Source organism: Mytilus galloprovincialis, chromosome 6, assembly GCF_965363235.1.
Source record: "Mytilus galloprovincialis chromosome 6, xbMytGall1.hap1.1, whole genome shotgun sequence".
Classification (NCBI taxonomy): Eukaryota; Metazoa; Mollusca; class Bivalvia; order Mytilida; family Mytilidae; genus Mytilus; species Mytilus galloprovincialis.
Window position 1 is genome coordinate 81,401,079 of NC_134843.1, and position 27,478 is coordinate 81,428,556.

The 27,478-nt window shown below is 31.5% G+C and overlaps 2 protein-coding genes across 3 annotated transcripts; one reads left to right on the forward strand and one right to left on the reverse strand.

The window, feature by feature from the left end:
- The first annotated feature begins 238 nt into the window (after window positions 1-238).
- Window positions 239-18,470, forward strand: LOC143078350 (sodium- and chloride-dependent glycine transporter 2-like). Its single transcript, XM_076253236.1, has 13 exons — window positions 239-386; window positions 1,037-1,168; window positions 3,540-3,873; window positions 5,791-5,923; window positions 6,865-6,999; window positions 7,495-7,598; window positions 9,021-9,145; window positions 9,553-9,665; window positions 10,784-10,915; window positions 11,596-11,695; window positions 12,329-12,429; window positions 16,235-16,402; window positions 18,025-18,470. The coding sequence occupies exons 1-13, from the start codon at window positions 248-250 to the stop codon at window positions 18,139-18,141; spliced, it is 1,833 nt and encodes a 610-aa protein (XP_076109351.1). The 5' UTR covers window positions 239-247; the 3' UTR covers window positions 18,142-18,470.
- An 856-nt stretch (window positions 18,471-19,326) lies between these two features.
- On the reverse strand, window positions 19,327-24,955 carry LOC143078351 (uncharacterized). 2 transcript variants are annotated; one of them, XM_076253237.1, is made up of 6 exons: window positions 24,909-24,955; window positions 23,959-24,043; window positions 22,709-22,846; window positions 22,367-22,489; window positions 19,866-19,980; window positions 19,327-19,652 (listed from the first exon to the last, which is right to left on the reverse strand). In XM_076253237.1, the coding sequence occupies exons 2-6, from the start codon at window positions 24,005-24,007 to the stop codon at window positions 19,430-19,432; spliced, it is 648 nt and encodes a 215-aa protein (XP_076109352.1). In that variant the 5' UTR covers window positions 24,008-24,043; window positions 24,909-24,955; the 3' UTR covers window positions 19,327-19,429. The 2 variants fall into 2 exon arrangements, with proteins under 2 accessions (XP_076109352.1, XP_076109354.1); XM_076253239.1 differs by having other exon boundaries at window positions 24,913-24,932.
- Window positions 24,956-27,478: the final 2,523 nt, after the last annotated feature.

Here is a 27,478-nt window from a genome sequence, read left to right on the forward strand (position 1 = left end):
TAGTTCCTTGTATCTCATGTTTCGTAAGATTATTTTGCAAACGAGAAACATCTTTTAAGTGAATATATACCTTTAAATGAATGTATTAAAGGTTTTTTTTTTATTTCTGTTAACTTATTAGGTTTCCGCAACGTTGACCTTCTCTCATATCTTCTTTTATGAAGAAAAAAAAAGTACATTCCAATGAAATATTTTCAAGGTAACAATATTAGTTTAACTTTTTTTCTATTCGAAGTACTCTTGCAAAATGGAAAAATCTAAAGAACAACCGGAAACTAGGGAAACTTGGTCTGGTCGCTTAGAATTCCTGTTATCATGTGCTGGTTACTGTATCGGTCCTGGGAATATTTGGAGGTTCCCATACCTTTGTTACAAAAATGGGGGAGGTAACTATAGCTTATTTGTTGTAACAGACTAATTATATCAATTATGTCTTTTAAATAATGTGTTATTTACTTTACCACCTTTTCAAAAGTACCATATCTTGAATGGTTATAACTACATAAAGAAATATAAAAATGCTGATTTAGATTATGATCAATCAAACAAATCTTCACATATACCGTGATTTTAATTTTGTAAGCTAGACGCGCGTTTCGTCTAATTAAGACTCATCAGTGGCGCTCAACTCAAGAAAAGTGGAAGGCAATTGAAGAGAAAAAATAATTTAAACGGTTGTGCCAAATACGACTAAGTAAGCTATTCCGGGCGTAGAAAAGCTTCAGTATATAAGATAATTTAAAATTTTGTAAACAGTGAATCGACATTGAGGATCATTTCTATGTATACCAATAATATTTTATGTCATCAAAAAACTGCGTTCATTAGCACTGTCTTCGACAACTGGATATTAGCAGTAAAACTTATCTAAGATACCAGGTTCGACAGATTCGATACATACGACTCAACAGGGTCGATTGAATTAATTGTTGAACGGCAGAACCAAATGCGAATTAAAGATCATTAAAAACCGAAAATACAGGAAAGCTGTACTAATATGGCAGTCTAACTTATATTTTCTTTTTTTGTAATCTAGGGACGTTCCTCATACCATATTTCATATTTATGATAATAGGAGCTTTGCCGATGTACTTTATTGAGTTTTCAGTGGCACAATATTCCGGTCGAAGCGCAATTTCATTATGGGAAATTAGTCCTTTATTCAAAGGTGAGAACATATTTTTCTTTGTTACAATATATATTACAAAACCTTGGATTATTTACAATCATGCATGCATAGATAAATTGATGGTAGCGACTCATTTAAAAATCGACAACAAAGTACTGTAAACCAACTTATTTTCGCGGATACTTTATTTCGCGTTTAGCCCTTTCAAGACCAATTGCGGTAATTCAATTTCGCAAATATAAATTTACTTGATATGTTATCCGCGAAAATCTCGAAAATAAATCGCTCGTGTAAATAATTTGTTTACAGAAAACAGCAGGAAGTGATGTTACTAGTTGATATTTGCGGAATTAGTTATATGCCTTGGATTGCACTTAGACTTACGATTACCGTTGACGAAAAACAAGGGTTCTTTTACAAAACAAAACAAAAAAAAAGCTTTAATTGAAATGAAATTATATTTTCTTTATCTTGTTAATAAGTTTTTTCAATCAAACACACATGCAGAAAACTTTGTGTCTTTTTTTTTCATCAATTTGTCGATGGCGTGTTCAACCTCTACCCAAAAGTGTGTAATATCTCTATTGGATTTTCAACACCTCTTCTACATTTTCTTGTGAAGAGGTCAATTCTGGATATTTGTTCGGATAGATTTTGTCACCTAACAGTCGGAGAAGTTAATACTTGTTCTATATTAGTCATCAGCATATATTGCTGATGTCAAAGAAATCTGCACACAACATTACATATCATGTGTTAGTTCAATATTAAAACTTGAGTGTGATTGTAGTGACAATGTCTGTGTCTTGAGAAGTACTGATCATGTGGTTCTGTTATTGACCAGAAACTATCCGTAGAATAGAATACTGCAAACGGAAATATTAGTCACTCACCTTGTAATTTCTGCCAATTTATAAGACGGTTATATCTTTCTTAAGGTAGATAACATGTATGTTTTTTCATCTTTGGTAGTAATATTTATGAGAATTCAAATATCTATACAAGCTAAGCGTAGTTCAGTCCAAAATGATGTAATTTTAATATGTTATTTGATAACATATAACAACTTCATTTCTAAAGAAAGTTTAAAAAAAATCTTCGTATAACACAATTGTTTCTTTGACTTGCATTAAATCTAAAATTGTGGTTACAGACTTTGTAGTTTAAAAAAAAAAGACAACCTGAATTCTTTAAAAATATTTAAACGCTTCACTTAAATCAAAATTTAGTATATGTATATGTTCAATGGAACTTAAATTACTTTTATTAACTTTAAACGAGTAAGAAAATAATCTTCACAAAAAAATAAATATTAGAAATATAATCCATGAAGAATCAAACAGTTCCTAGTAAAAGTTGTACTTCAAATTGGTCCGAGCTGTCTATCAAATAGGCCCGGGTTGTCTTTAAATTGGACCGAGTTGTCTAAGTCCGATTTGCGTTTTCTTGATTCAAACTCCAGCTGTCAATATGATCCTATCTTTCAAATCCCGTTGTTCAACATAGAAAAACATCATTGGGGTTAGTCTTTGTTTCAAACCGACGTTTTATATTTACACTTTGAAACGATGAAAGATTAATATGATACCTTGAAGTGTAATTGTAATACAAACATGTACTAACCGTAGGTGTATGCTAGTTTCTGCAAACTACACATAACACATCTGCTTACCCTTCTAGAGCACAAAATGTCACCCCCGGTTTTTGGTGGAGTTCGAGTCTCTAGTCGTCGTGTTTTGTGCACTCTTGTTTGTCTGTTTGTCTTTTTTTTCTTTTTGAGGCATGGCGTTTTCAGTTTGTTTTTCGACTTTTGCGTTTGAATGTCCCTTGTATATCCTTCGCCTTTCTTTTTATAAACATATCGCATGTTTTGAATCATATTTTGCTTGTTTAATAATAATTTGATATATGTACAAATAGACACATTTTTTGTTTGACTTACTATAAAATCAAATCCATTGATTCGTTTCATCATGATTCGTTGTGTATTGGTTATTGGTATTGGTTCGTGTAAGATTTATGTAATTTATAAATGAATATTCATGAGGACGTGTATTTAAGAGAATACGTTAGTATTATTTGTATCACTGTATTCGTGGACCGTAAAAATGAACATTAGTTTATGTTTGCCATTCCAAAGCACATGAGCTAACTCTCGGTTTCTTACGTGTTTTTTTTTTAGCAGTCTCCAATTTCGCGTTTAGACTTTTGTAAATTGTTGCTTTTCTTTTTTTGTCCTGTATTTCCTGTTTTTGTTACTTGCTTGATTTTATATTGTCCCTTTTGTATCTTTTGGACTACTAGTGATTATTTCAGGTGCAAAATTAAAATTCTAACTTCTACTTAATATTCTCGTATACCAGCTTACGGAATGGGACATATAATACTCATTTTTATTAAATACTTTCAGGTACCGGCTATGGAATGGTTATCCTAACTGTTATCATATCGGTTTACTTCAATGTGACGATGGCATGGATACTGTATTATCTTTATAACTCATTCACATCTGTTCTTCCGTGGAGTACATGTAACAACCATTGGAATACTAAGCAATGCTATGATTTGGGTGGATCTAATGTTTCGTTAGGAAATGAAACAACAAACAACTTCACTAATCTATATGGGTTATCAAATGTAACGTTGTCCTATTCAAACCTGAATGACAATATAACAGGTCCGCATTTGTTATCAAATCAAACAATTTTAGAGGAAAAACTTACAGCTAGCGAAGAATTTTGGAGGTATGTGCTTGTATTTTAGTAAAATACATCTTATCAATAGAAATACATAAGCGCATATAGTTTGAGAGAGATATTTCCCATATTTATTCAAAAATACTATCTCTTGATTTCGAATACAAATGACAGTACGGTAGGATCAAATGTGCGGTTCTCTTCAAACAAAAACGGTTAATGTATGGTATAATGAAAACCAACAAAGATCGACGGTTTGATACTCTAAATATTATAGCTTGTCAGTATTTGATACGCTCGATACTCAAGTCAAGGAATGTCACACGTTCAGTACGAAAAAAGTCTATTTCTATCTACAAACTAAGAATTTAACGTTCACAGACAACCATCAATCTACAAATGTGTATATAAACTTCGAAGTTGTATTTAATCTACAGAGCAAGGTATCCATAACACATATAATCTAAATACATTAGTACATTCATTATTGTGCAAATAGAAATATCAAATTACAAATTAAAAGCACTTGATAGAAAATTATACTTTACCTCCTAAGAAAAGGAGACACCATTTGATGATTTTCGTGAGTCCGAAGTGTTTTTCTGAATTTGCCTTCAAGAGGAACACTCAAAGCCGAATATTTGAAACTTTAATTTGCAACATATATACGGTATTGAATCATTGTTATAAGAAAGAAACCTACCAAGTTAGTACTTTTTTTAAGATTATTAATATATTTTTGTTAAAGTTAGATAAACCCCATCTTGTAACTGATTTTTAGAATAAAGCTGAAATCATAGTATGCATAAAGTCTAATCAAGCAATCGTCTTTTGGAATAATCGAGTTCTTCGGCTCAAAATGACACAAAACACTGTTTTCGAAAGACATCAACACTGAAATGCGCCTGTTTAACAACGAATTTCAATTAGTATAGATAATTTGTCATATTATCTAACTGTCATCTTCTCTAAGGTACCAAGTCAGTAGAAATATAGATTCCTACACTGCAACAAGTGTCTTACGATATTTCTCGACAGTTAAATTTTATTATTTTAAAATATTATTAATTCGTATCTTTTAACAAATTTGATTCGTTTAGGGATAGTCACATGTTAAACTATATTTTCGAAGGTAGAGTGAAAACGGCGGATAGCAAAATGCATATTGACCGGCAAAAAGCATATTGCACGGTTATTTTTAGAATATCTAAAAACCGATATACTTTGTGACGTCATGTAATGAATTTCAGGATATTGTTTTAAAAACGTTTTGAAACAAATGATATCTGTGATCGATTATTTGACGAAAAAAATCTTCAAATACATAAGATGTAAAAAAAAAAAAAAAAAAAGTAAATGAAATAACAACTAATATGTTGTTATTGTCAATGAGACAATGTAATATCTATAAAATTCCAACAAACCTATATGACGATTTGATACAAATATGGTCGGAAATTAATAATATAACAAATATAGCCTTTGTATGAGGTCAATACAGAATATATCGACCCAAAGAAGTATATCGACCTCGGACTTCGTCCTCAGTCAATATACTTCTTTCAGGTCAATATATCCTTGTATCGACCTCATACAAAGGCTATATTTGTATAATATTTAAAATTTAACTGTTGAGAGTGGAGAAATATCGTAATACACGAGTTATTGTGTCAGAATTTGTTTTTCTGATGACTTTTATCATTCTTTTTCAAAGATTTTTTGAAACTTGTGTTCTTTATATGCGACGTCATCAGGCAAGGTCGCCTTTTTTCATGACGTCACAATAGGAACAGATTTTTCACTAGTGAGGAGAAATATTTTTCTCACACCAGTCAGGAAATGTGAAAATAGCACAAAAATTAGAGAAATATTTTTCTCACACCGGTCAGGAAAAGTGAAAATAGCACAAAAATTAGAGAAAAGTTCTATGAACTTATTTGATTTGATGTTTTATTTTTAATCCAGATACAACGTACTCCAAATATCGTCCGGTATAGACAACATGGGAGATATTCACCTCGGCTTATTGATATGTTTAGCTATTGCCTGGTTATTTACTTTTGTCTGCGTTTGTAATGGCATAAAAGTTTCTGGGAAGGTATGCAGACTGATTATTCAAAGTACATCTTATTTCCTTTTATGGCACAATTCAAAGCAACCTTAATTGCACATTAATTATCACATAGTTTGGTTCATATAACTTATTTTAATATCTCAATTTAAAACTAAAGCTTAGACTAGCAAAAACTAAAATACTAAAATGTCATGCCCATTATATCGATTTTCTTTACATGTTGAAGATTTGAACAGATGCAAAAATAAAATCAATAAGACTGTATTCATTAGAAGATTGCAGTTTTGCAAACTGAGTTTTTTCCAAATTATTTTTACTGTGAATATTCTGAAGACTCTGTGCCTTCACAATACCATTTTTATAGTATTATTTTATTGAAGTAAACACTTGTTAGTATAAGCATTGCAAAAGAATAGAAAACGTTCTCACAATCTAATTCAGTATGTTAAGACATGAAAAATCAAAATTACTAAAATGACCGAAATCAATGCAATCTGTATTACTTTAAACACATATAAACTAAAGTTGAAGATAATGTTTAATCGCATTTTAAGTATTCAGTACTGTGGTAAGAGTAGGATACTTGTTCACAACTATGTGTACATATACGTGTCTCTTGAAACCAATTGGAACCCAAAAATGCTTTGCTCACTTTAACTAGTGCAGATAAAACAAACCCACAGTTTTTCGAATAATTTTAAAGTTTTATGAAAAGACTAGTTACATACATGACCGTACCAATTCTATATCATCTAAAATGCTTCTCTACAGGTGATATACTTTGGTAGGATACGTCGAACAGACGATGTATAGACCTAGTGATTGCATATATTCACTAAAACACCGTGGTTGTAACTTCTATCCAACACGTCAGTAGTGTAAAACAATTTAAATTTTATTTTTTAAACATATTTCTGTTAATACTTCAGCTGTTGTTTTCAATAATATCCACAAGTTTCTTTCAGGTTGTGTATGTGACGGTTACATTTCCATATATAATTCTGTTGGTTCTGCTAATAAGGGCAGTAATGCTACCTGGAGCATCTGAAGGATTGAAATTTTATTTGATTCCAAAATGGGACAAATTACTTTCAACACAAGTGAGTAACGTATTATTTTATATCAGCATTATGTAAAGTAATATTTTTCTACAAACTAGTTTATTAGGTTTGTAATACTAATGTGGTTACAATGAAGCGCAAGTTTTACTGATTTTTTTTTTGTTAATGAAGAATGTAAAAAAGAGCCGAAAAGACATTTAAGTCCATCATTCAATAATACATCAAAAACATAATGAGCAACCAACAAACATTAGGGTAGAATAAAGGTAAGCAGATGTTGCAATCGTGATAAATCTTCATTCAAAATTCATACTGCATGATTATCTGAACCAGCTTACATGGAAATGCTCATTGAGTGTGATTCTTAGCAATACACATTTTAAATGAATGACCATGAACTTAGTTCAATTGTCATCCCAGAGTATCAGAGTATGTTTGAAAGTGGGTTATTCTTTTGGCAATACACCTCTGTTGTGAAAATCAGTCTATATTGTGGTTTCAACATACGAATTAACGGACGCTCTTATTTTACAGCTTTGGGGCGAAGCAGCACTACAGATATTTTTTACATCAGGAGTTGGTTGGGGAACAATGATAACCTATGCCAGCTTTAATAAGTTTCATCATAACATATACCGGTAAACAAATTCCTATTAGAAACTTACAAAATCCCGACTGAATATACTTTCATTTAAAAGTAAATAAAAATCCTATTTAAATTTTTTGATTATTTAAAAAAAGACGTATTTTTACTTATTTGTTATGTCTAATATAAGACTTCTATTACCAGATATACATAATCATTAACTTGTGTCATAATCGAGTTAAAAAATCATTATACCCGGAACTTACGGACAAGTGCTTAACAACTGGTAATCCATGTAAAAGAAAATCAACTTTTAATTAAACGATAAAAGACAATGCTATGCTTACATACTAGTATTCTTTTAAAAGATATCAATTTTGCTGAAATAACATTAACGATACAAGTTTTACTAGTGTCACTTCAGAAATTTTGGAGGCGAATACCTTTCATAATCAAAACCTAATGCTAATAATATTTAAGCAAAAAGACCCATACGAAATTCGCAGATCAACAACACTTAAATTCAGAGGTGTCGAACCCTCCTTAAAGGTTGTTTACAAAGATGGTAATTAATTCAATACAATTTCCTTATGCACAACATGTTTTCATTTAAGAATCTTTATCACGCGAAAAAAAACCATATACAGTTAGCTTTACTTGAGAGAGTTGCTATTTAATTATAAGCATAAATACAGGACTATAGATTAAAAATGAGAAATCAAATAAGGATTGATTTTTTTTTTTTTAAGTTTTCTACTTTTTAGGATTGTTAGTCGTAAAATATAAAAAAAAAATGTATGACTATTTTTTTTTCTCAACTGAGTTTTGGCATACATATTTTCAAATAGTTAAAAAATACTAATTTATTCCACTTACATAAATATTAAACCGATTCTATCAATAGAAACTGTTATATTTGAAATAATTCACCTCAAGTCCTTCGAACGCCCTTATATTGCTTTATCAATCACCTTAAAGTCCGTATGACTTAGGTTAGTTTTCGTCATGTCTAATACAGTAGATTATCTCAACGGTAAGTTTATATCAGGAAGTTAGATCATAGGCTAATAACTACATTAGATATATATTTCATTATAATACTTTATTCTGATTGGCTAAGTGCACATCACGTGTTATTCCGTAAGCAGTTCCATTGCTCAATACAACTTTTCATTCATGATAACACGTGGTCCAACAATAAAGTGCACAGGTGAATTAAATAATTTTTTTTATAAAATTCGTGTTTTCATGATCATAGCTAAAAATAAAATTATTTGTATTGAATGCTTTTTTTTTGTAACATTATAGGGTTGTAAAAGCGTTGACCGTGCGCACATTTTGAAGCGCTTCATACAAAATGTACTTCGGTCAACGCTTTTACACCCCAATACATTTACAAAAAGAAGCATTCAATTCTTAATTGATTGGTCATTCATTATTCGTAGCCATTATTAATTAATCTGTTTACTTACAGAGATTCCCTTATTGTGCCCATGATGAATTCAGGCACAAGTTTATTTGCTGGTTTTGTTACTTTTTCTGTCTTGGGATTCATGGCACACGAAAAAGGAGTTTTAGTGGAAAAAGTTGTGACACAAGGTATCTATTTGTTATGCACTGTCTAAGTTATAGAATTAAAGTTTTGAAAAAAAATAATGTACACATTTACACACGTTATATGTAGCGACAAAACATTGTCAGGTTTATTAGGTGTCAAAACTTTTCAAGAAAATATGGGGTTATATCTTTTGAAATTTATATATTAGGATATGTCATTTTTATGTTCTATCTCAACTCTTTAATCAAGTATTTGCAGTCCATTAACAGTCATATGATTCAAAATGTTGCTATTGTAAGCTCATCAACGTTTGTTTTAGGTTTTGTACTTTCAAATATTTTAGTCTTTAGCATAACCGAAGAGACATTAAATGTATAAATACATTTATGTTATTTTCATCTGTCATATATTAATAATGTTATACGAGTATTATGATTTTTATTGATAGGACCAGGATTAACATTTGTAACGTATCCAGAAGCTATTTCAAGACTACCTCTGTCTCCATTATGGGCTGTTTTGTTCTATCTAATGTTGCTTACAGTGGCAATAGATTCACAGGTAATATACTACAATGAAAGTATAATGTGAAACTGTATCGTATGCCTTTGATTGTAAAGTGATTTGCCCCTTTCTCCCGTCCGTCCCATGAACTACCAGTCGCTTAATTTTTTAGGAACTACATTTTGAGCTTCATCAAATTTGGTATCACACTTCTACTGTGCATGCGAACTCGTTTTACAAGTATTCAACTCCTGTTTACCGAAAACGTTTAAATTTTGTCACTTTATGGACTTCTCTTATTTTAATTTTAATTTGAGTTCGGTGTTTTTGTCATACTTTTACTTTTTTGCTTATACATTTTGCATATTACTTCCCTTGTGAAGTTTCTTAACATCTTTGTAGGGAATTTCAAATTAGAACATCCAGATATGTGCCGTCTTGCCTCATATGAACATGATATAACAAGTTATGCCTTTTCTTATCCCACACATATGAACTGTACGACTGCCGAGTACTAGCATATTCTTACTCACAATGACCTTTTGTAGAAATTTTGACCACAATGTTAACTGAAAACGTTATAAACAGTACATATTTTTTTTTCTTCCGCAGCGCTTTTCTGAATTAGCTTCATCAGGTACGCTAAAACAAATAGATTTTGAAAGCTAGACACTTTGAACAGATATAAGTGATTCAATAACAGAAATGTCTTAATTAAGGAAAAATTTAGAACCTCAACACCCTCAGTTCGAAGCTTTATTCACCAAAAACGTAAACCGAGGGTACCCACGAGTAATCAGTAGCCTCACAGATGTGGTTTTGCAAAGCAGAAGGCTGATACTATTGCTGATTTTGGGCATGATCAGCAAACTAAAGATTACACACAAGAAAATAAAACTCATATTATGAACAACACCAAACATGTCAATTGAAATATTCTTAATAAAACAAAATAAACGTAACAAAGGCGTTCATTATAATGACAGGAGATGATTTGCATACATAATATTATAGCAAATCTACTACACATATAACTAAACGATATATCGAAGGATACAAACAGTTATCAACAACTAACACGCGTATCTACAACATTTCAATCTTGTTCGTTTGTTATAAAAGAAATAACAAAGCGTTTGATTCTTAATCTCAAAAAGTTTGTACAATCCTTTCAGTTTGGTTTTGTTGAAACAATAAATGCTTCCCTGATTGACGAGTTCCCCAAAATCCTGAGACATCGGAAGAAAACACTATCTGCGGTGCTGTGCCTATTGAAATTTATTCTTGGTATTCCACTTGTTATGCAGGTATGTTGAATCAGATACAAGATGACAAGAAGCAATTCGTGTATTCAGTATATCAAGTAGCCACACATGGTCACGTTACTCGCCATAGACGTCAATGCCAAGCTTGATAATGGAGCTTAAGGGATTGAGATAGATATAAATGGCGGTATATCAACAAATAGCTGTTTTATGTACAAATTATATATAAACTTCAACATTTACTTCAAGAAATGATTTGTTCCTTACGAATTTACTTTTCTGAACAACATTTCTAGCTCGATAGTTCTTCAATTTAGGAATCATTTGAAAGATTGTATGTAATGTAATAAATTGGAAGTGGACATCGTTTTACGTAGGATCATATCTTCCTTTGAATTTCTAAAGAAAGCCGCTCATTTAAGTTTTGTGCCGTATATTATATTGTATAACTGTGTGTTTCATTTAAAGAAAACAGTTAAATCTTTGTCAATGCACATGGATTATAGAGGTTGGATTTAACGTCTCCATTCTTACTGGGAGGGGATACATATTTATATATTTAAACGTCCCGTTAAGCTAAACGTATGCCCTGTCTAGCCAGGGTTTTGCTGCCGGTCAGTAGCAAATCCCAGTGTTCATTTCTATCTCGTGTTTGAGTCCATTCAATGATTTAGTAAAATAATACCAAGACGTTTCTTTATTTCTTGGATTTTTTTTTTCAGGGAGGTATATATGTTTTCCAAATAATGGACTGGTACTGTGCTTTGCTTTCACTAATGATTTTTTCCTTGATAGAATGCATTGTCATTGGGTGGATTTATGGTATGTAACATTCCTTTATCTCAAAGCAATGTTGTTTTTGGTATGTTATATCTAACGTTAGAAACGATATGTAGACACAATAAAAGAAGACATAAAGTTTTATGCAAACTGGTTCAGATACCTATAATTTTAGACCGTTGGTTTTCCCGTTTGAATGGTTTTACATTAGTAATTTTGCGGCCCTTTATAGCTTGTTGTTCGATGTGAGCCAAGGTTCCGTGTTGAAGGCCGTACATTGACCTATAATGGTTTACTTTATAAATTGTTATTTGGATGGAGAGTTGTCTCATTGGCACTCACACCACATCTTCCTATATCTAGAAACCAATTTTACAACTATGTAAGTTCCCACAAAATAGTTTTCCTCTCCTGTCCTTACAACGATGTTTGGATACTTTCTCGTAAATGTTCATGTTCTATTTAACATCTGCACATGGCAGGTGCAAAAAGCATGTACCACATTTTAAAATATTTTTGGACATTAAAGGCAACGCCTTGAGCAGAAGTAAAACTTTAACGGCTACAAATGTTCTTTTCATTGAACTTTTTTGGATCAATACATGTCTATCAAAACTAATTTGGCAAATGAATAATGCTGTGTGAAAAAGTCTAATACCTAGCTTACCTTGACAGGTGTTGATCGTTTTTACACGGATATTGAGATGATGATAGGGTACAAACCCTGTAGGATGTGGAGTATATGTTGGAAATATATTACGCCTGGTTTGCTAGTGGTAAGTGCTATTTTTACTATTGAACATCATTGCATTTAGGAACGTCAAAAATTTCCGAGGTGCATTATGTTTATGGTCTGTGCGTTCGTTCGTTTATCTGTCCGTCTGTTCGTCCGTCCGTTTGTCCGTCTGTCCCGCATGAGATTAAAGTTTTTGGTCAAGGTAGTTTTTGATGAAGTTGAAGTCCAATCAACTTGAAAAACTTAGTACACATGTTCCCTATGATATGATCTGTCTAATTGTAATGCATAATTAGATTTTTGATCCTAATTTCATTGTCCACTAAACATAAAAAATGATAGTTCTAGTTTCAGGTTAAAGTTTTTGGTCACAGTAGTTTTTGATGACGTTGAAGGCCAATCAACATGAAATTTGTAAAATACATATGTTCTCTATGATATGATCTTTCGAATTTTAATACCAAATTATATTTTCATCCAAATTTCACGGTCCACTGAACATGGAAAATGATAGTGTGAGTGGGGCATCCGTGTACTTTGGACACATTCTTGTTTAAACATAACTAAGTAAAGCTATGTAGAAATTATATTTACTTATTTAAAATTTTTTGTAGATTACATAAATTCAAAGAGTAGGCACTTTATCTGAAATGAAGTGCTTGTAGCAACCTGATTTTGGTCGTTTACACATAAAATCAGCCCAACAGATTTAAGCGGCTTGTGTGAACATTATGCTTGATAATAGCATTAGAAAGCTTCCGAGTTTATTCATAGGCACGGCATAATTTTTTTGATACATGAAGTTAAAAAAACACATAAATACACGTAGTTGTATCATTCCAATTTACCAAAAAATAAAAATTTATTTATTAAGTTCAACACAGTATCTCTTTTCGTAGTTTAATTGTTTATATTCTCTAAAGCAGAGAAACAAAATAGTCCAATGTGTTTTCATATATTAATGGGTAGATGATATCGTCCAACGGAACTGTATTGTAATCATTTTGAAACAAAATCTTTAAAGGCCCACTAGCTGTCAAATTCATGGTCACCGATTTGACTCAAATTCTCTTGTACGACTTTGCCCCCGCAGAGCTATAGAAAAACAGTACATTAACGGGTGTTACACGGACTCTTTTTAGACGATACACGGACTCTTTTTAGTTGTTACACGGACACTTTTTATGAATAGAATCACTCGTGCATGATCAGTGAGTTCATGGGCACTTTAACTTTCAATTAGATTTGAACTTTTTGGTTCACCGACTTATTTCTTGTCTTTTTATTGAACAAAATATTTACGTTAACATCAATATCTTTTTTCAAACATTTCCAGTTAAATTCTATTTACATCAGTACACTAAGGGATTAGACATTTAACTTCAATAGTGGGGGTATGGTTTCTCCTAAAATAGATATTTTGATCCCAAATTTTATGAGAAAAAAATTATTATGGTCAAGCAGATGACAAATTAATGTTTTGAATGATTCCTGATTTTCCAAATACCGTTAATAGTGCTCATTGGCGGACCCAAAAAAGGAGGGGGTCTGGGTTGGCCGATCAATGCATTTGAATGGGGACATGTAGTTGAAACCCCCCTTTTTAAAATGACTGGATCCGCCCCTGGTGTTAATTTAAACAAAAACATTTGGATGATGGCGTTGAAAAGTAAATAGTTAATATACTCAAAAAAGAACATACCGCCCCCTTTATGAAGCAAAATATTCGGTCAATAAATGTTTTCTTCAATATATGGACATGAATAGTATTTTGGACAATGCTGAAAGTAAAGAAAGGATAATACTGACGTGAATATTTCAATAAAAATAAGACAGGAAATAAGTAAATAAAAATCAAATATAATATAAAAGATAAAATCCCTATCAACTCACCAATGCAGGATTGATCCTATAAACAAAAAGTGTTCATGTAATACACGTCCAAATAAGCAGCAAATCTAGAAGAAAATCATTCAACTTATGTCATCAATTTTGGGCGGTAAGTTGCGATTGGATCATATATAGTAACACGTGTTTAATCCCAATCAACACTTGCAGATCTAAAGACGAGCATGAATTTAAAAAAAAATATATACAATATTCAGACAAAATCCAATTTTTTTCATAAATATTTCATTCATTAATGAAGTAGGAAATTCATTCTTTTGATACCTTTATATTGTAATCGAATTTATATCAGTGGCGGATCCATGTCTAAATCCAGAACAAAACAGGGGGTCCAACTTTATGTCCCCATTTACATGCATTGATCTTCAAAAAAAGGGTTGTTCCAACCCCCGGGACCCCCACCACTGCATATTAAATTCATGTATTTGGCAACAAACGCGCGATTTTTACGAATTTTTTTAAGGGGGAATGGGGGGATTGAATGGCCCATCCTGCATTTTTTCATCAAAAATAAAGATCACAGCCTGTGTATTTTAAAATGAATTAGCCCCACTCCCCCTCCCCGCTTTCCGTTTTATTCATAAAAATCAAACGTTATCTTACTTACCACTAAAATATTCCTTAATATATTACCTTTTTACGAAGTTGCATTTTAAAAAGTCTTCAATGTGTACAACATTTATCTTTTACTTAAAATGGTTCTTTTTTTAATCAAATTATTAGATTCCTGATTTTTTTTCTTGAAAAAAAAATCTCGGTTGAAGGAAATGAAAAAAAAATGTGTTTATACTATAACTATACCTTACTGCTTTATGGCTATCTAAGTTTCTCAAATGTTTAGTCTTGCTTAAAGTATTATTACTTGAAACGTCGTACAAGTCAGATAAAAAAACAAAAGTAACAAAAGAAACAGGCCGGTTACAACCAGCCGAATAGTTTTTCTGCACTTGTAGTCAGGTCAAGGTCCTCGGCTATCGCCTCGGACCTTGACCTAACTACTCGTGCAGAAAAACTATCCGGCAACGGTTGTTACCGGCCTGTTTCTTTGCTACCTTTGTATTTTATCTAATATATATTTGATTTATAACAATGTAAAACATTTATCCAAACTATCAAAAGTCTAAAATAAACAGTTTACAGAGCATGGGGCAGATAATATACAGGTTCGTTTCGTGTGTATTTAAGTCCAGACGCCATCTAATTACCTACCGATTTGACCTCAGATGACCATATAAGCGAAGTAAACATAAATAAAGATATGAATAGATTAAACCAACACGTGCAATTGGATTTTTATAGGTCTGTTTGATTTTATTTTATAGATTAAAAGTAGATGTTTCTCATTGTTTTTAACCGTATAAGAATGATTTTATGTGCATCAAATTAGTAACAAATGATTTACCATAGTTTCACTTTCATTGTTTCTTTTTAAATAACCAGTACACGTACAATGCATGCGTTGTCAATCTCTAGCTAGGGGTTAAATTGAAGTTCACATGAATACGGATTTGAAGAGGTCGACTCATTCACTTGCAAGTGAATTACTAATTATCAATGTTTCTTAGCGTAATTTGACAAAATTGAACCTTTTTGGCTGCAAAAAGCGAATTTTTATTTCTCTATTTCACTTTCATTATTGATTGAACAGAAAAAAAATCAAACTTTAGATTTTTTATATATCTCGTAGCTAGTGCCCCTTTAATGAACTACAATAGGTTAAGACGACATTGACAAATTCGAATGAGAACGAAACTCCTCGATCATCATGTCATTGACAATAATAAAAAAATAATCATAGATACCAGGATTGAAAAAAAGTTAAAAGGCCAAATAAAGTACGAAGTTGAAGTGTATTGAGGACCAAAAATCCTTATACCAATACACTTAAACATTGTGCCATCTTCACTTAGATTGGATAATTGCATACTTTCTTTCAGCTGATGCTAGCATTTAATATACTTACTGTTACGCCTGTATCATATAAGGCATACACATACCCATCATGGGCTGTTGGCACTGGATGGATAATAGGACTCATATCCTTAATTCCTATACCTGTCTGTTTTGCCATGTCATTATGCCGGTCTGAGGGCACACTAAAACAGGTAAAATATTAAGCTTTGTTGATGTTTCAAGATAGTCTGTTGATAACTATACAAAATATGTTAAGCCAATAGTAGATGTTAAGGTGAAGGATAGATTGGGAGATACATTTGAGACAGAAATACAAAAAAAGTTGTTGCAACGTTATATTTCATTAAAACCTAGATTCAACAATTCATGAGAATAAAAGATTATTCCTAGTTACATGTACAAATATATGATTTTCACTTAATTAATAGTATCATGTAACCAAGTTTCTATAAAGAATCTCGTAAATCCATATAGAATTGAGATTTTAAAAAAACTTGCCAAAGGGAATAACATGAACTTAAGAAGAAGCAATACCGGGTCTGTTGACAGGGTAATGTCTCCTTCTATAAATGCATTTCCCACTATCCGTATCCATGCTCAAGACGACACGCGCGTCTGATGTACAATTTTTAAACATCTGGAATCTATGACAGTGCTATTTGAGATATATAAAAAGGACGTGTGAAACAATTGTCAATGAGACAACTATCTACCATGGTTCAAATGAAGTAACATCGAAAGTAATAGGTCATCGTACAGCCTTCGACAAGAGAAAAACTTATATCGTATATTCTGTTTTGAAAAGCCTTGACATGAAAAATGTGAAACGATTCAAACGAGAATACAAACGACCGAAGTTGTATCAATAACATTTATGAAAAACAGGCAAACAGGCATGCATAAAAAAAACACCACTCAATTTATGATCCTAGATTGTGATATGCGCATAATGAATGTGATGAGCTTAACCATGTTAACAATCAACCCTTCCGTAGACTGGATCAGTGGTGTTACAGCACATCACAAGTAAAGACTGTAAAAAGCATTTGCAATTAGTTGACCGCAATCCATGTAGATCGGTACGAAGCACAACACAAAACGGGTTAACATTAAAATAATCGACTCAAAGTACTAATTAAAGATAACTAGCAGTTACCCCAAAAAAGTTAAAGCCACTTACACTAAATAAAGAAATCATGTTCTCCAGGATTATGTAAAGTTACTAGAGAGTATGTTACAGCTGAGAAAAAGGGAATATTACAATTATAATGTTGAAATAATTGTTTTTCGATCCCTGGGATGTATCAGATGTAAGAACTCATTGAAATGTGCATTATCAAGTGACAAAATATCATCAGTACAGAGAAAATTAAGGACTGTGCAAGATGCATTTGTGTTTGTCCTAAATAAAGTTTGTATTATGGATTCTGCTTCATTTAAGTACACAACAAAACGGCCAGTAGAGGGGACAACCTGTCTTGAATACAGAATGTATGTTGAAATATCGACATTATTTCGCCAAACTCAACAAGTATGCTATTAATCAAAACGTCCAGCGTTTTGATGATATCATCTTCTATGTACATGTTTTTGTTGTTAGAATATTTGGAACGCTTTTAAATTCAGATTTTGCATGACCCAAATGAGGAAATTGAAGCCATTACTATTTTTGTTATAGACAAATCTGTTAAATAAAACGATGGCGTCCGTCTTTGGTTTAGTTAATTAATTATGCTGGTTTATTATTAACTTTTGTTAAAACAAAAACCGTATTTATATTGTTTGATAAGCCTATACATTTTATCTATTCCAGAGATTAAAAGAAAAGATAAAGGCAAGCCCAAAATGGCGACCACAATTGGATGCCTTCAAAAGTCCATTGGATTCAGTGACACTTCTTCAGAAAAAAGAACTTGAAGATACGATTTAAAGATTTTAAAAACCAATTTGATGCCCAATAGCCTACATTTATGATTTTAAAAAATGGCATTTTTGGAATGCAGAAACAAAACAAGGAAAGCACGTCAATGTTTGTTTCTAGTTTAAAGTCAAGTTTAAAATAGATTAATCAACAACTGTACTATTGCGAATACTTTCAAGATGTTTTTGATCGTACAGCATTATGTATGTCCTAGAATCTTTATTATAATTTGTCAAATGTAATTATACCATATTTCAAAACATAGCTTGATTGTCACTTATACATGTGCACTAAAGATTTATCGTACCTCATATACTTAAGCTGAAAATATATTGCATTGTAGAGAGAATGTTAGTCTTGATTTCATTTGAAACATATTTATCAAATGAAAATAAGAAGCAGTTTAAAACTGAAAATGGAAATGGGGAATATGTCAAAGTGACAACAACCCGACCACAGAGCAGATAACAACCGAGGTATACCAATGGTTCTCTAACGCAGCTAAAAACAACACTGCACCGAAGTTTCAACTGGCTGTCAGCAGTGAGATCTCAATCCTCCCTCTATACCTCTAGCCAATGTAGAATGAAGAAACACACAGCAATTTGCACAGTAAAATTCAGTTGAAAAGAATTCCGAGTCCGATGTCAGAATAAGTAACAAAAGAAACTAAGCTAAATGAAAATGAATCAAATAAAACTAGCTGTAACTGACATGCCCAATTCAGTCTTAGTATAGGCTTTAAGACTTAGTAGGGGTCAATGAATTGAATTGTGTATAATTATCGGATTTACCTTTTGACAAAACTGTTAAGGGTTCGATAGGAGGCGGTCACAACTTCGCTATTATGTTATGACTTAACACTTGATATAGCGTATCAACATTCTGTAAATATAGGAGTAAGAGGACAGATGTCAACTGTGGAGCAGAATCTTCTTACCTTTCTAGAGATCGACTTCAGTTTTTATTCGATATAGACTGCAGTTTATAGTATGCAGTTAGTGTACAAAAATATCAGAAGATATATAAAAAAAATATGATATCGATGTATACCCTGAAAACAGTTACAGACAGCATGGATACAAGTGCATGCACCCAAAACTATTTAGATCATATAAGTCAATAGATCAAACATCATCATGTATGAGTGCGAACGCTAAATGATAAATAAAATTAAAGACATGAATACTGATAAAAAGGTACATTATTTGAATATCTGCAATTTATTCAGGTAAAATTAAAATAGCACTGTCTGTTGGTTTCTCCTTTATTAATGTGAGACTTCTGGTAGCTTTATTTAGTGATAATAACAGTAATATAGCCTGTTGTTAACGCCACCATCATTCATTGGGTGATCTCCACTGACACGGTTGCCGTTTCTAGTGTCCTCGTCGTCTGTTAGCACTATCTCCTCTCTTACAAGCATTCCCTTTACTTGTTGGCAATGGGATCGAAATCGTAATAAATAGAACGGTTTTCTTTTTGGAAGACTGATTCTTTTTCGTGCTAAACCGTCAGATCTGAAAACAATGAAGTAATCTCATAACACTGCTTGGGTAATTTATTTCAATAAATTTTATGTTAAGTTAAATCAAATGATTTAGGAGAGACGCATCCAGGTAACAAACAAAAACTTGGGGATTTACATGAATCCAAAGAGAGCATCAAAAGAGGTATGTGTAGCAATAAACGATAGCTCATAATAGCATCTATTTTGATTCAAAATGTTATACCTGCAACAGTAGTTTATGAGAGTATTTTCTCCATATTCTCCACTAGGAAGTACACCCCCGAGTGAATTTGAGTTCCTGTCTTCATCATCCCATAGAATACTTCCGGTACTAAAACCTAAACAGTTAAAATGCAAAATATCTAACATAAAGCGTTAAACATACAGGTTAGTTATTGTTCTAAATAACTACGGCATTATTACAATGATAATATATATTATTCTAACTTTCATAAACAAAAATTAAATTAAATTGTTTTTGTGAGGAGATTCATTTTTGTTAAGGAGCCAGCTGAAGCACGCCTTCGGGTGCAGGATTTTCTCACTATGTTTGAAGACCCATTGGTTGCAATCGGTTATTGTTTCTTTGACACATTCTCCATATCCATTCTCAATTTTAATTTCACATTTCCCTTAACAATCAAACCTTTTCTGATTTGATTCCATTATTATATCCTCCACAACTAAAAATTAAAGAAACTTCAGACAGACACAGATTTCTCCGACTCTTTTAGGAACTTTAAACTTGAATTTGACAAAGCCATCTTAGGTAGTACACTACAATAGGGTGTGAAATTTCGCATTTTGGCCACTGTCCATTTTTTCGAATATGAAAGTAAGTGTGCAATAAAATACATTTTTGGATAGCTTAAGATAAAAATAGCCTTCAAAGTGGGTTTATAGGAACATCAAGATGTATTATAGCCCGTATTTTTATATCCATACCAAACATTGGTCCGTTTATCATTGTAATGGTTTTTTTCCCAATTTTTTTTCTCAGCAAGCAACAGGGGAATTACCATTGCAGATAACATAGGCAATTTGTTTAATCTAATTCTAGATAACTGATAAACAAAAAAACTTGAGTGTCTTTGTAGATTTTAAGCGTGCATTTGATTAAATTTCACATCTCTACTTCATTTATTAACTTAAATGCAAAGGTGTTAAAACAAAGTTTTATGACATAATGACATGTATATATGAAAAAAGAAAAATTACAAAAATACTGAACTCAGAGTAAAACCAAATCGGAAAGTCCCTAATCACATGGTAAAATCAAATGACAAAACACATAAAAAACGAATGGACAACAACTGTAATATTCCTGAATTGGTACAGGCATTTTCATATGTAGAAAATGGTGGACTAAACCTGGTTTTATAGCGCTCACCCTCTCACTTTGTACGACAGTCTCATCAAATTCCGTTATATTTACAATGATGCATGAACTAAACAGATATAAGAAATAAAATAGTAAAAATATGGGTACAGCAGTCATGATCATGATCATCGTGTTACAATTTTAAAAGAAAAAAGTTCGCGTTTCTGACGTCAGAAAATCTCTGGACACTTTGAAACCTTTGTTACAATAGACCAACACATGAAAAACGTTGATGACGTCACGGTCACATGACTAAATTATGTCTATGAGCTGATAAACAAAACGACGTCAGCCAATCAGAAGACGCGTTACATCCAAAATTAAATTATTGCAAAATGACAGTTAACACAAAAGAGACCAAAAATATTTTATTTAACTAATCAGGACGGCATTTATATATCAAAAATTTGCTTCTAAAACGAGATTTTAGAATGTGTACAGAACTACATATACTCAGGAATAAACTCATAATAAATACAAGTATTGACATTTTGTATTTGCGCCAGACGCGTGTTTCGTGTACTAAAGACTCATCAGTGACGCTCGAATAAAAAAAGTCTATAAGACCAAATGAAGTACGAAGGTGAAGAGCATAAAAGACCAAACGTTTGATAATTAATTTTTCAGTATCTGTGAGCTTTCTAATAGCAAAGAAAGACCTTTGTTATAATACATATTTACAACCATACAATCCATCCCATCTTGTTGAATGGATCTAAATTTGGGGTTATATACCACATAAGAATAAAAAAAACTTTCTGATAATTTTATATCAAAAGAATTATATTGTTCTACAAAAGTTCTACTAAGCTTCGTAAATTTTCACTTGGAGTTGATATAAACAAAAATATATATATGGCATGTTTAGGGGAATAAGGTTCGCTCACTACCATGAATACACTTAATATGTAATTATCAAAATGAAAAAAATATTGAATTAATCATATAAAAAATATTGAACATTCATATGTTTTATATGGGAGGCCTTAAATCTCATAAACTATGTAGGAACACAGTTGCAGATAAACTACGTTTCTTTTAAAATGTCCTGTTCTAAAAGATACTAGATCTCAACATCTGTCTTTTTTAAATTCAGTATTCAAAATGTTTTCAAAGTTTGCCTAGGGCTATAAATTGAAGAATACATTTAATTTCTCTAGGTCACAGTGGATTCCGAAATATTGGAATGTTTTTGGTCAATGTCATGGTTTATAGATTGGTTCTTAGTTGAAATGTGTACTCATGTTTTTGTTTAATGTTCTTTATTCATTCTAATCATTTACTTTTTTATTGTACAGATCAAGTTTTGGGCACCATGTCTGGTTGATCAAATTATCGTATACCTGGTGGACAGGATATTCCTTGTCTCAAAATACAGTAATTTCCTCTTGGCCAGTCAGAATGACCCGATATAACATGCTCATCCTTCGTACAGTAGTGGAACATCATATTTACTCCAAAGGTACCTGTAGTTAGAGAGGCTAGTATTTTGAACCATTCAGTTTATTTTACCAACTAGCATATGTAATACATGACAAAGATACAATATACACCATATTTACATAGTCATCAAGATTAAGATACAAAAACATCATTCTTTTTCTGAACAGAAGAAATTATCTTAGTTGAAAGCTAGATAAAATCTGCAATTCCATTTTTCTTAAAACTTATTTATTTAAACCTGCCATAGAAATGATGTCCCCATGTTATACTGTTTCTGTTCCTAGAATCTTCATTGTCTTGATCCCGCCATCCTTCCTTCCACCCAAAAGGACATCCTGCTTTAGGTTTCACAAGTGTATATGTTCCTTTTGGCCAAAGTCCTGTTAATATTTTGAAATTATAATTGATACCATATCAATCTATTCATGCTTTGATTGATTAAAATGAAATGAAATTATCATGTTCATGATCAGTACTCGTAAATGGGTAGAAGGTAACACTTCTCGAATTTTCTCATGATGTTTTTGTTTAATTACACCAAATATCAACAGAAATGGTAGTGATAAACACTCGGCATTTAATTCAATTCATTTACTATATATAATCGTGCGTTTTTCGGCTATAGTAAATCAAAGATGTAATACCCATACTTTAAACTATATAAGCAAGGTCCGGACAGACCCAAACCTAAGACATACACTGACTTCAAAATAACATACAAAACTTTACATAAAAACAGTTTCTATAATAAAAAAAAAGGATCAGTTACCAACGGATTAACTTTTTATTGTCAAGGATGTTTCCTTTACGACAAACATATATTTAACAATATAATTAATTAAAAACAAAGAAATTTGAAAGGAAAGATATACGGATTAACAAATTGTCACTTTAGCACTAAAATATATTGTCCTAAGGTCAAATAAAAAAGTATGTGTGGTTCGAGTTACATCTGAAAATAAGTTAGGGTAGGAAGGTAGGGATTTTTTTTTATTTCATGGTTTTTTGTTTACATTGAGTCTATGGGAGCAACATTCTGACTTTAACAGTGCTTAATGAAAAATGACAATAAAATCTTTAGGGTAGGCTATTTTCAAGCCGAAAAAGTGGGGACGGTAGGGTTACTGGAACCACACATATATTTTTATTTGGCCTAATATGATTTATTTCTAATTCGTATTTGTCCACATTTTCCGTATTATATATATCAGAAAGATATTTACAAATACAAGTATATTTAAAAGCCCACAAATGATGAAATGAATGCTTTAAGATTTTTAAATATATATCATTGCAAAGAGAATTAAAAAAGATTAAAAAGACATAAGAAGCCATGTTCATATACCCCGGGTGAGGTTAGACTAACACAAATTATTTTGTAAAAGAAAATACATGAAAAATAAATTCGCTATTAATCTATCAAAATCCGTGATACTTTAATGAGGTTTCATATATCAATATTTTTTTTTCTTTTTTATAAATAAAAAGTTACCTGCATAAGCTGTTGAAACGACAAAGATCAATGTCAATATGGACAGCATCTTTTAGCAATGAATACAAATTTCGAGAAGCTGCAACTGATCAAGTGAAGCTAGAATTTGTTATTACAGCAATTCATACACAACGGTAACAATTAATTTTAGTAAAACTATTAATGTTCGTATTGTGAATAGATATTTACAAAAATAATATCAATTCATATTTTGAATGGAATATACTGTATCCATCATATAACAGTGTGTTCGTTTGCTGTTTATTATTTCAATTTATGATCGATTATCATTTATTTACAAAGATTCAATTGCTCAAAGTAACAACACTATCTGCATTCGGTGAAACGATATATAATCGGATTTACAGTGCTAGTTTGATATCTGTTTTAATACACAACCAAATTCAGCATACATGATGTTTGGTCTTAGAATAAAGGACGTGTTCATTCTTTCATAAGTTGGAAGTATGCCAATTGACATATTTTCTCTTACTATTCTAGTTAAAAATTTATTATTGTTTGTAATATCGTTGTTATATAATATATCGAAAACATACTCCGGTAAAGTAGAAAAATGTAACATTGACGACTAAATGACCCCGTATAGCATCACACAAATTCAAAGTAAACTTTGTAAACGATATAAAATAACACTAAAATGAATATTAGTATTGATACTAGTACTTGTACATAAACAATTTAACATAATCTGACTAAGTATTGAATAACTAAATAATTAAACATAATCTGACTAAGTATTGAATAACTAAATATTTTAACATAATCTGACTAAGTATTGAATAACTAAATAATTTTACATAATCTGACAAGTATTGAATAACTAAATAATTTAACATAATCTGACTAAGTATTGATTAACTAAATAATTTAACATAATCTGACTAAGTATTGAATAACTAAATGAAAAATTATATGAAATTAAAAATTACCTATAACTATCTTCCTCTTTATTTGATCTGGCTAGTGGTGCAAATATTTTCAGAATACACAAAATAAATAATAATAGTAATTCATTTCAATACATTGATTGTAAAATAACACCTTCCCAAGTAATATTCTATTAAGCAGAAAATGTTTTTCTTGGAAAGGATATTGGTATTTTGAAAACGCATATATGTTTGTGTTATATCATTTTCATTTCACAGATCAAAACACAGTTGGGTATAGGAAAAATTGCGAGATAGGAACATTTAAAAAACCAACAACGCCATGGCTACTGAAAAAAGACAAACAGACAAACAATAGAACACAAAATACAACATAGAAAATTAAGACTAAGCAATACGAACCCCACCAAAAAACTGATGGTGATCTCAGGTGCTCTGTTTTTACTTTTCAAATGACCTAACTTATAAGATATTACATAAAACAGTAGTATATGTATGACAACCTTCTATTCATATATTCCACATAGAAAATAAGAATAGATGAGCACCATAAATATATAAAAACACAAACAAATTTATTGTGTATATGTTAGAATATTAAAGAATTTTTACTTTAAAAAAAGCTCGGAAAAAGGAAATTCATTACTCAAGCGCCTATGGTCAGTAATGAAATAATTTATGTATTCCTTATTTTCATGATAGCTGCACGAGATTTGCCTCTGAACTCTGAAAAGTATTAAACTGTGACACCTCGAATTAAACTCACTCAAACATATATAATGATTGTTTCCGATTGTCCTTTTTTAGTTTTCATTATAACTGTTTTTTACATTTTTTAATTATAATATAAAGCATTTTTACATTTTTAGTATTTTGTTTTTGTTTCGTAAACTTTGAATGTACCATTATTTAGATCAATGTTATTATTTTCTATGATAAATAATGGCAACAGTAGCATACCGCTGTTCAAAAATGACAAATCGCCAGAGAAAAAACAAAACCCGGCAACAACACAAAAACCGAGAGAAACACATCAACTATAAGAGGAAAACAACGAAACATCAGAAACACTGAAGTGCAACAAAAGACAATAACAATCAAAACCAAGGAGTAAACAAAGACTCACAAAACCAAAGGACATGTACATCAACAGTTATAGATAATGAAAAAGAAAGAACACGAACTCCACTAAAAACCGGGAGTGAAATAAGGTGATCCGGAAGGGTAAGCATTTCCTGCACCCGTCGTGTTATTTCGTTGTTCAGTTCGGTAATGATGGAAGGTTATTATGACCGAGGAAGAATATCAAATATGATTTCTGACACACTTTTTTCATAATGGCCAGTCAGCTCATAATGGCGGCCGTAAAATAATTTGAGTGATGATCTTAATTTGATTGATTCATAGCCCTGTCTTAGCAATTTTTGAGAAAGCAGTATTCCTCGTTCAACAAAATCAACGTACTTTGAGCTAGCTCTAGAGTAACGTATCAGTTGAGACACATATACTCCATATGCTGGTGCCGCTGGAATTTTCCTACACAGAAATGGAAAGTCGACTATAGAAAAATTTAAAAAAACAAAACAACAATGCAACATTCATCAAAACGAACTATTAGATAAACGTAATTATTATTTTTTATTTGTAATCTTGTAATTATTTATTTCTGATGAATTCAATGTGTTCTTAAACATTTAATATTACCACTTATGACAGCGGTTAGAACATCTTAGCTAAGAAAGTCCTAAGATAATTTAACAGTGTGCATGCTGATACATGTCGTAAGTCGGTTTGAACATTATCCCAATTTACTCAGTATTCATAAGAGAGTTCTTATGACAAATCGTAGGACAGCATAGATAAAAGTTTTCACTTGTCAAGGGCAATTCAAACAGATGTTAATGGCTAGCCAAGGTAGATAAATTTTAAAACAATAAAGTACACTATTCAAGATATGTTGAAGCTATCATTTTGTTCGGTATTTTTATGGACTGCCTTTAAAAAAATCTGATACTATACGAGTACAAACAAAGTTTTTCCTACACGCTTTTCGATAACAGCTTACTCATCTGTGACACTCAATTCAAAAATAAAAAGGCAACATAAGGAACAAATCTTAAGAGTCTTGAAAACTTGATTTTCGAACATGTTCAATTAAAACATAACTCAAATATAGCAAAGAATGATCATAAGTTCACAACTTGAATTATAATGTGTGATATGGGTTTTAAGAACCTGTGTGTGGAAATTTCTTGTATGGCTTTATCATCACTGGTATATTTAATTTTCCTTCATATTCGGCGGAAAACGGAAATACAACTCAAAATAGAGAATAGAATTAGATTGTCTTATTGTTAGTTGTGCATGCAGATACGATTGTTGACGAACATCAGTCCCTATGAAGTTTTGTTTCACTAGACAGATATTACCAAGTATCCGATATTGATAACAAATTAATTAAACGGGAAAAAATGTTCAGGTATAATTTTAATAAGATAAAAACTCATCAAAAGTACGAGGTTTATAATTTAGTACGCCAGATGTGCATTTTGTCTATGTAAAAGAGAGGCAAAAGATACCAGACGACTCGCCAGTACCACCAAGACCAAATC

Excerpts from the sequence above, each read along its gene's own strand:
- LOC143078350 (XM_076253236.1), top strand. The coding sequence starts at position 248 with ATGGAAAAATCTAAAGAACAACCGGAAACTAGGGAAACTTGGTCTGGT. Across the intron at positions 3,874-5,790 it reads GCTAGCGAAGAATTTTGGAG|ATACAACGTACTCCAAATAT; the intron begins GTATGTGCTTGT and ends TTTTTAATCCAG. Across the intron at positions 10,916-11,595 it reads GTATTCCACTTGTTATGCAG|GGAGGTATATATGTTTTCCA; the intron begins GTATGTTGAATC and ends TTTTTTTTTCAG.
- LOC143078351 (XM_076253237.1), bottom strand. The coding sequence starts at position 24,007 with ATGCTGTCCATATTGACATTGATCTTTGTCGTTTCAACAGCTTATGCA. Across the intron at positions 22,490-22,708 it reads ATGGGGACATCATTTCTATG|GTACCTTTGGAGTAAATATG; the intron begins GCAGGTTTAAAT and ends CTCTAACTACAG. Across the intron at positions 19,981-22,366 it reads AGGAATATCCTGTCCACCAG|GTTTTAGTACCGGAAGTATT; the intron begins GTATACGATAAT and ends TTAACTGTTTAG.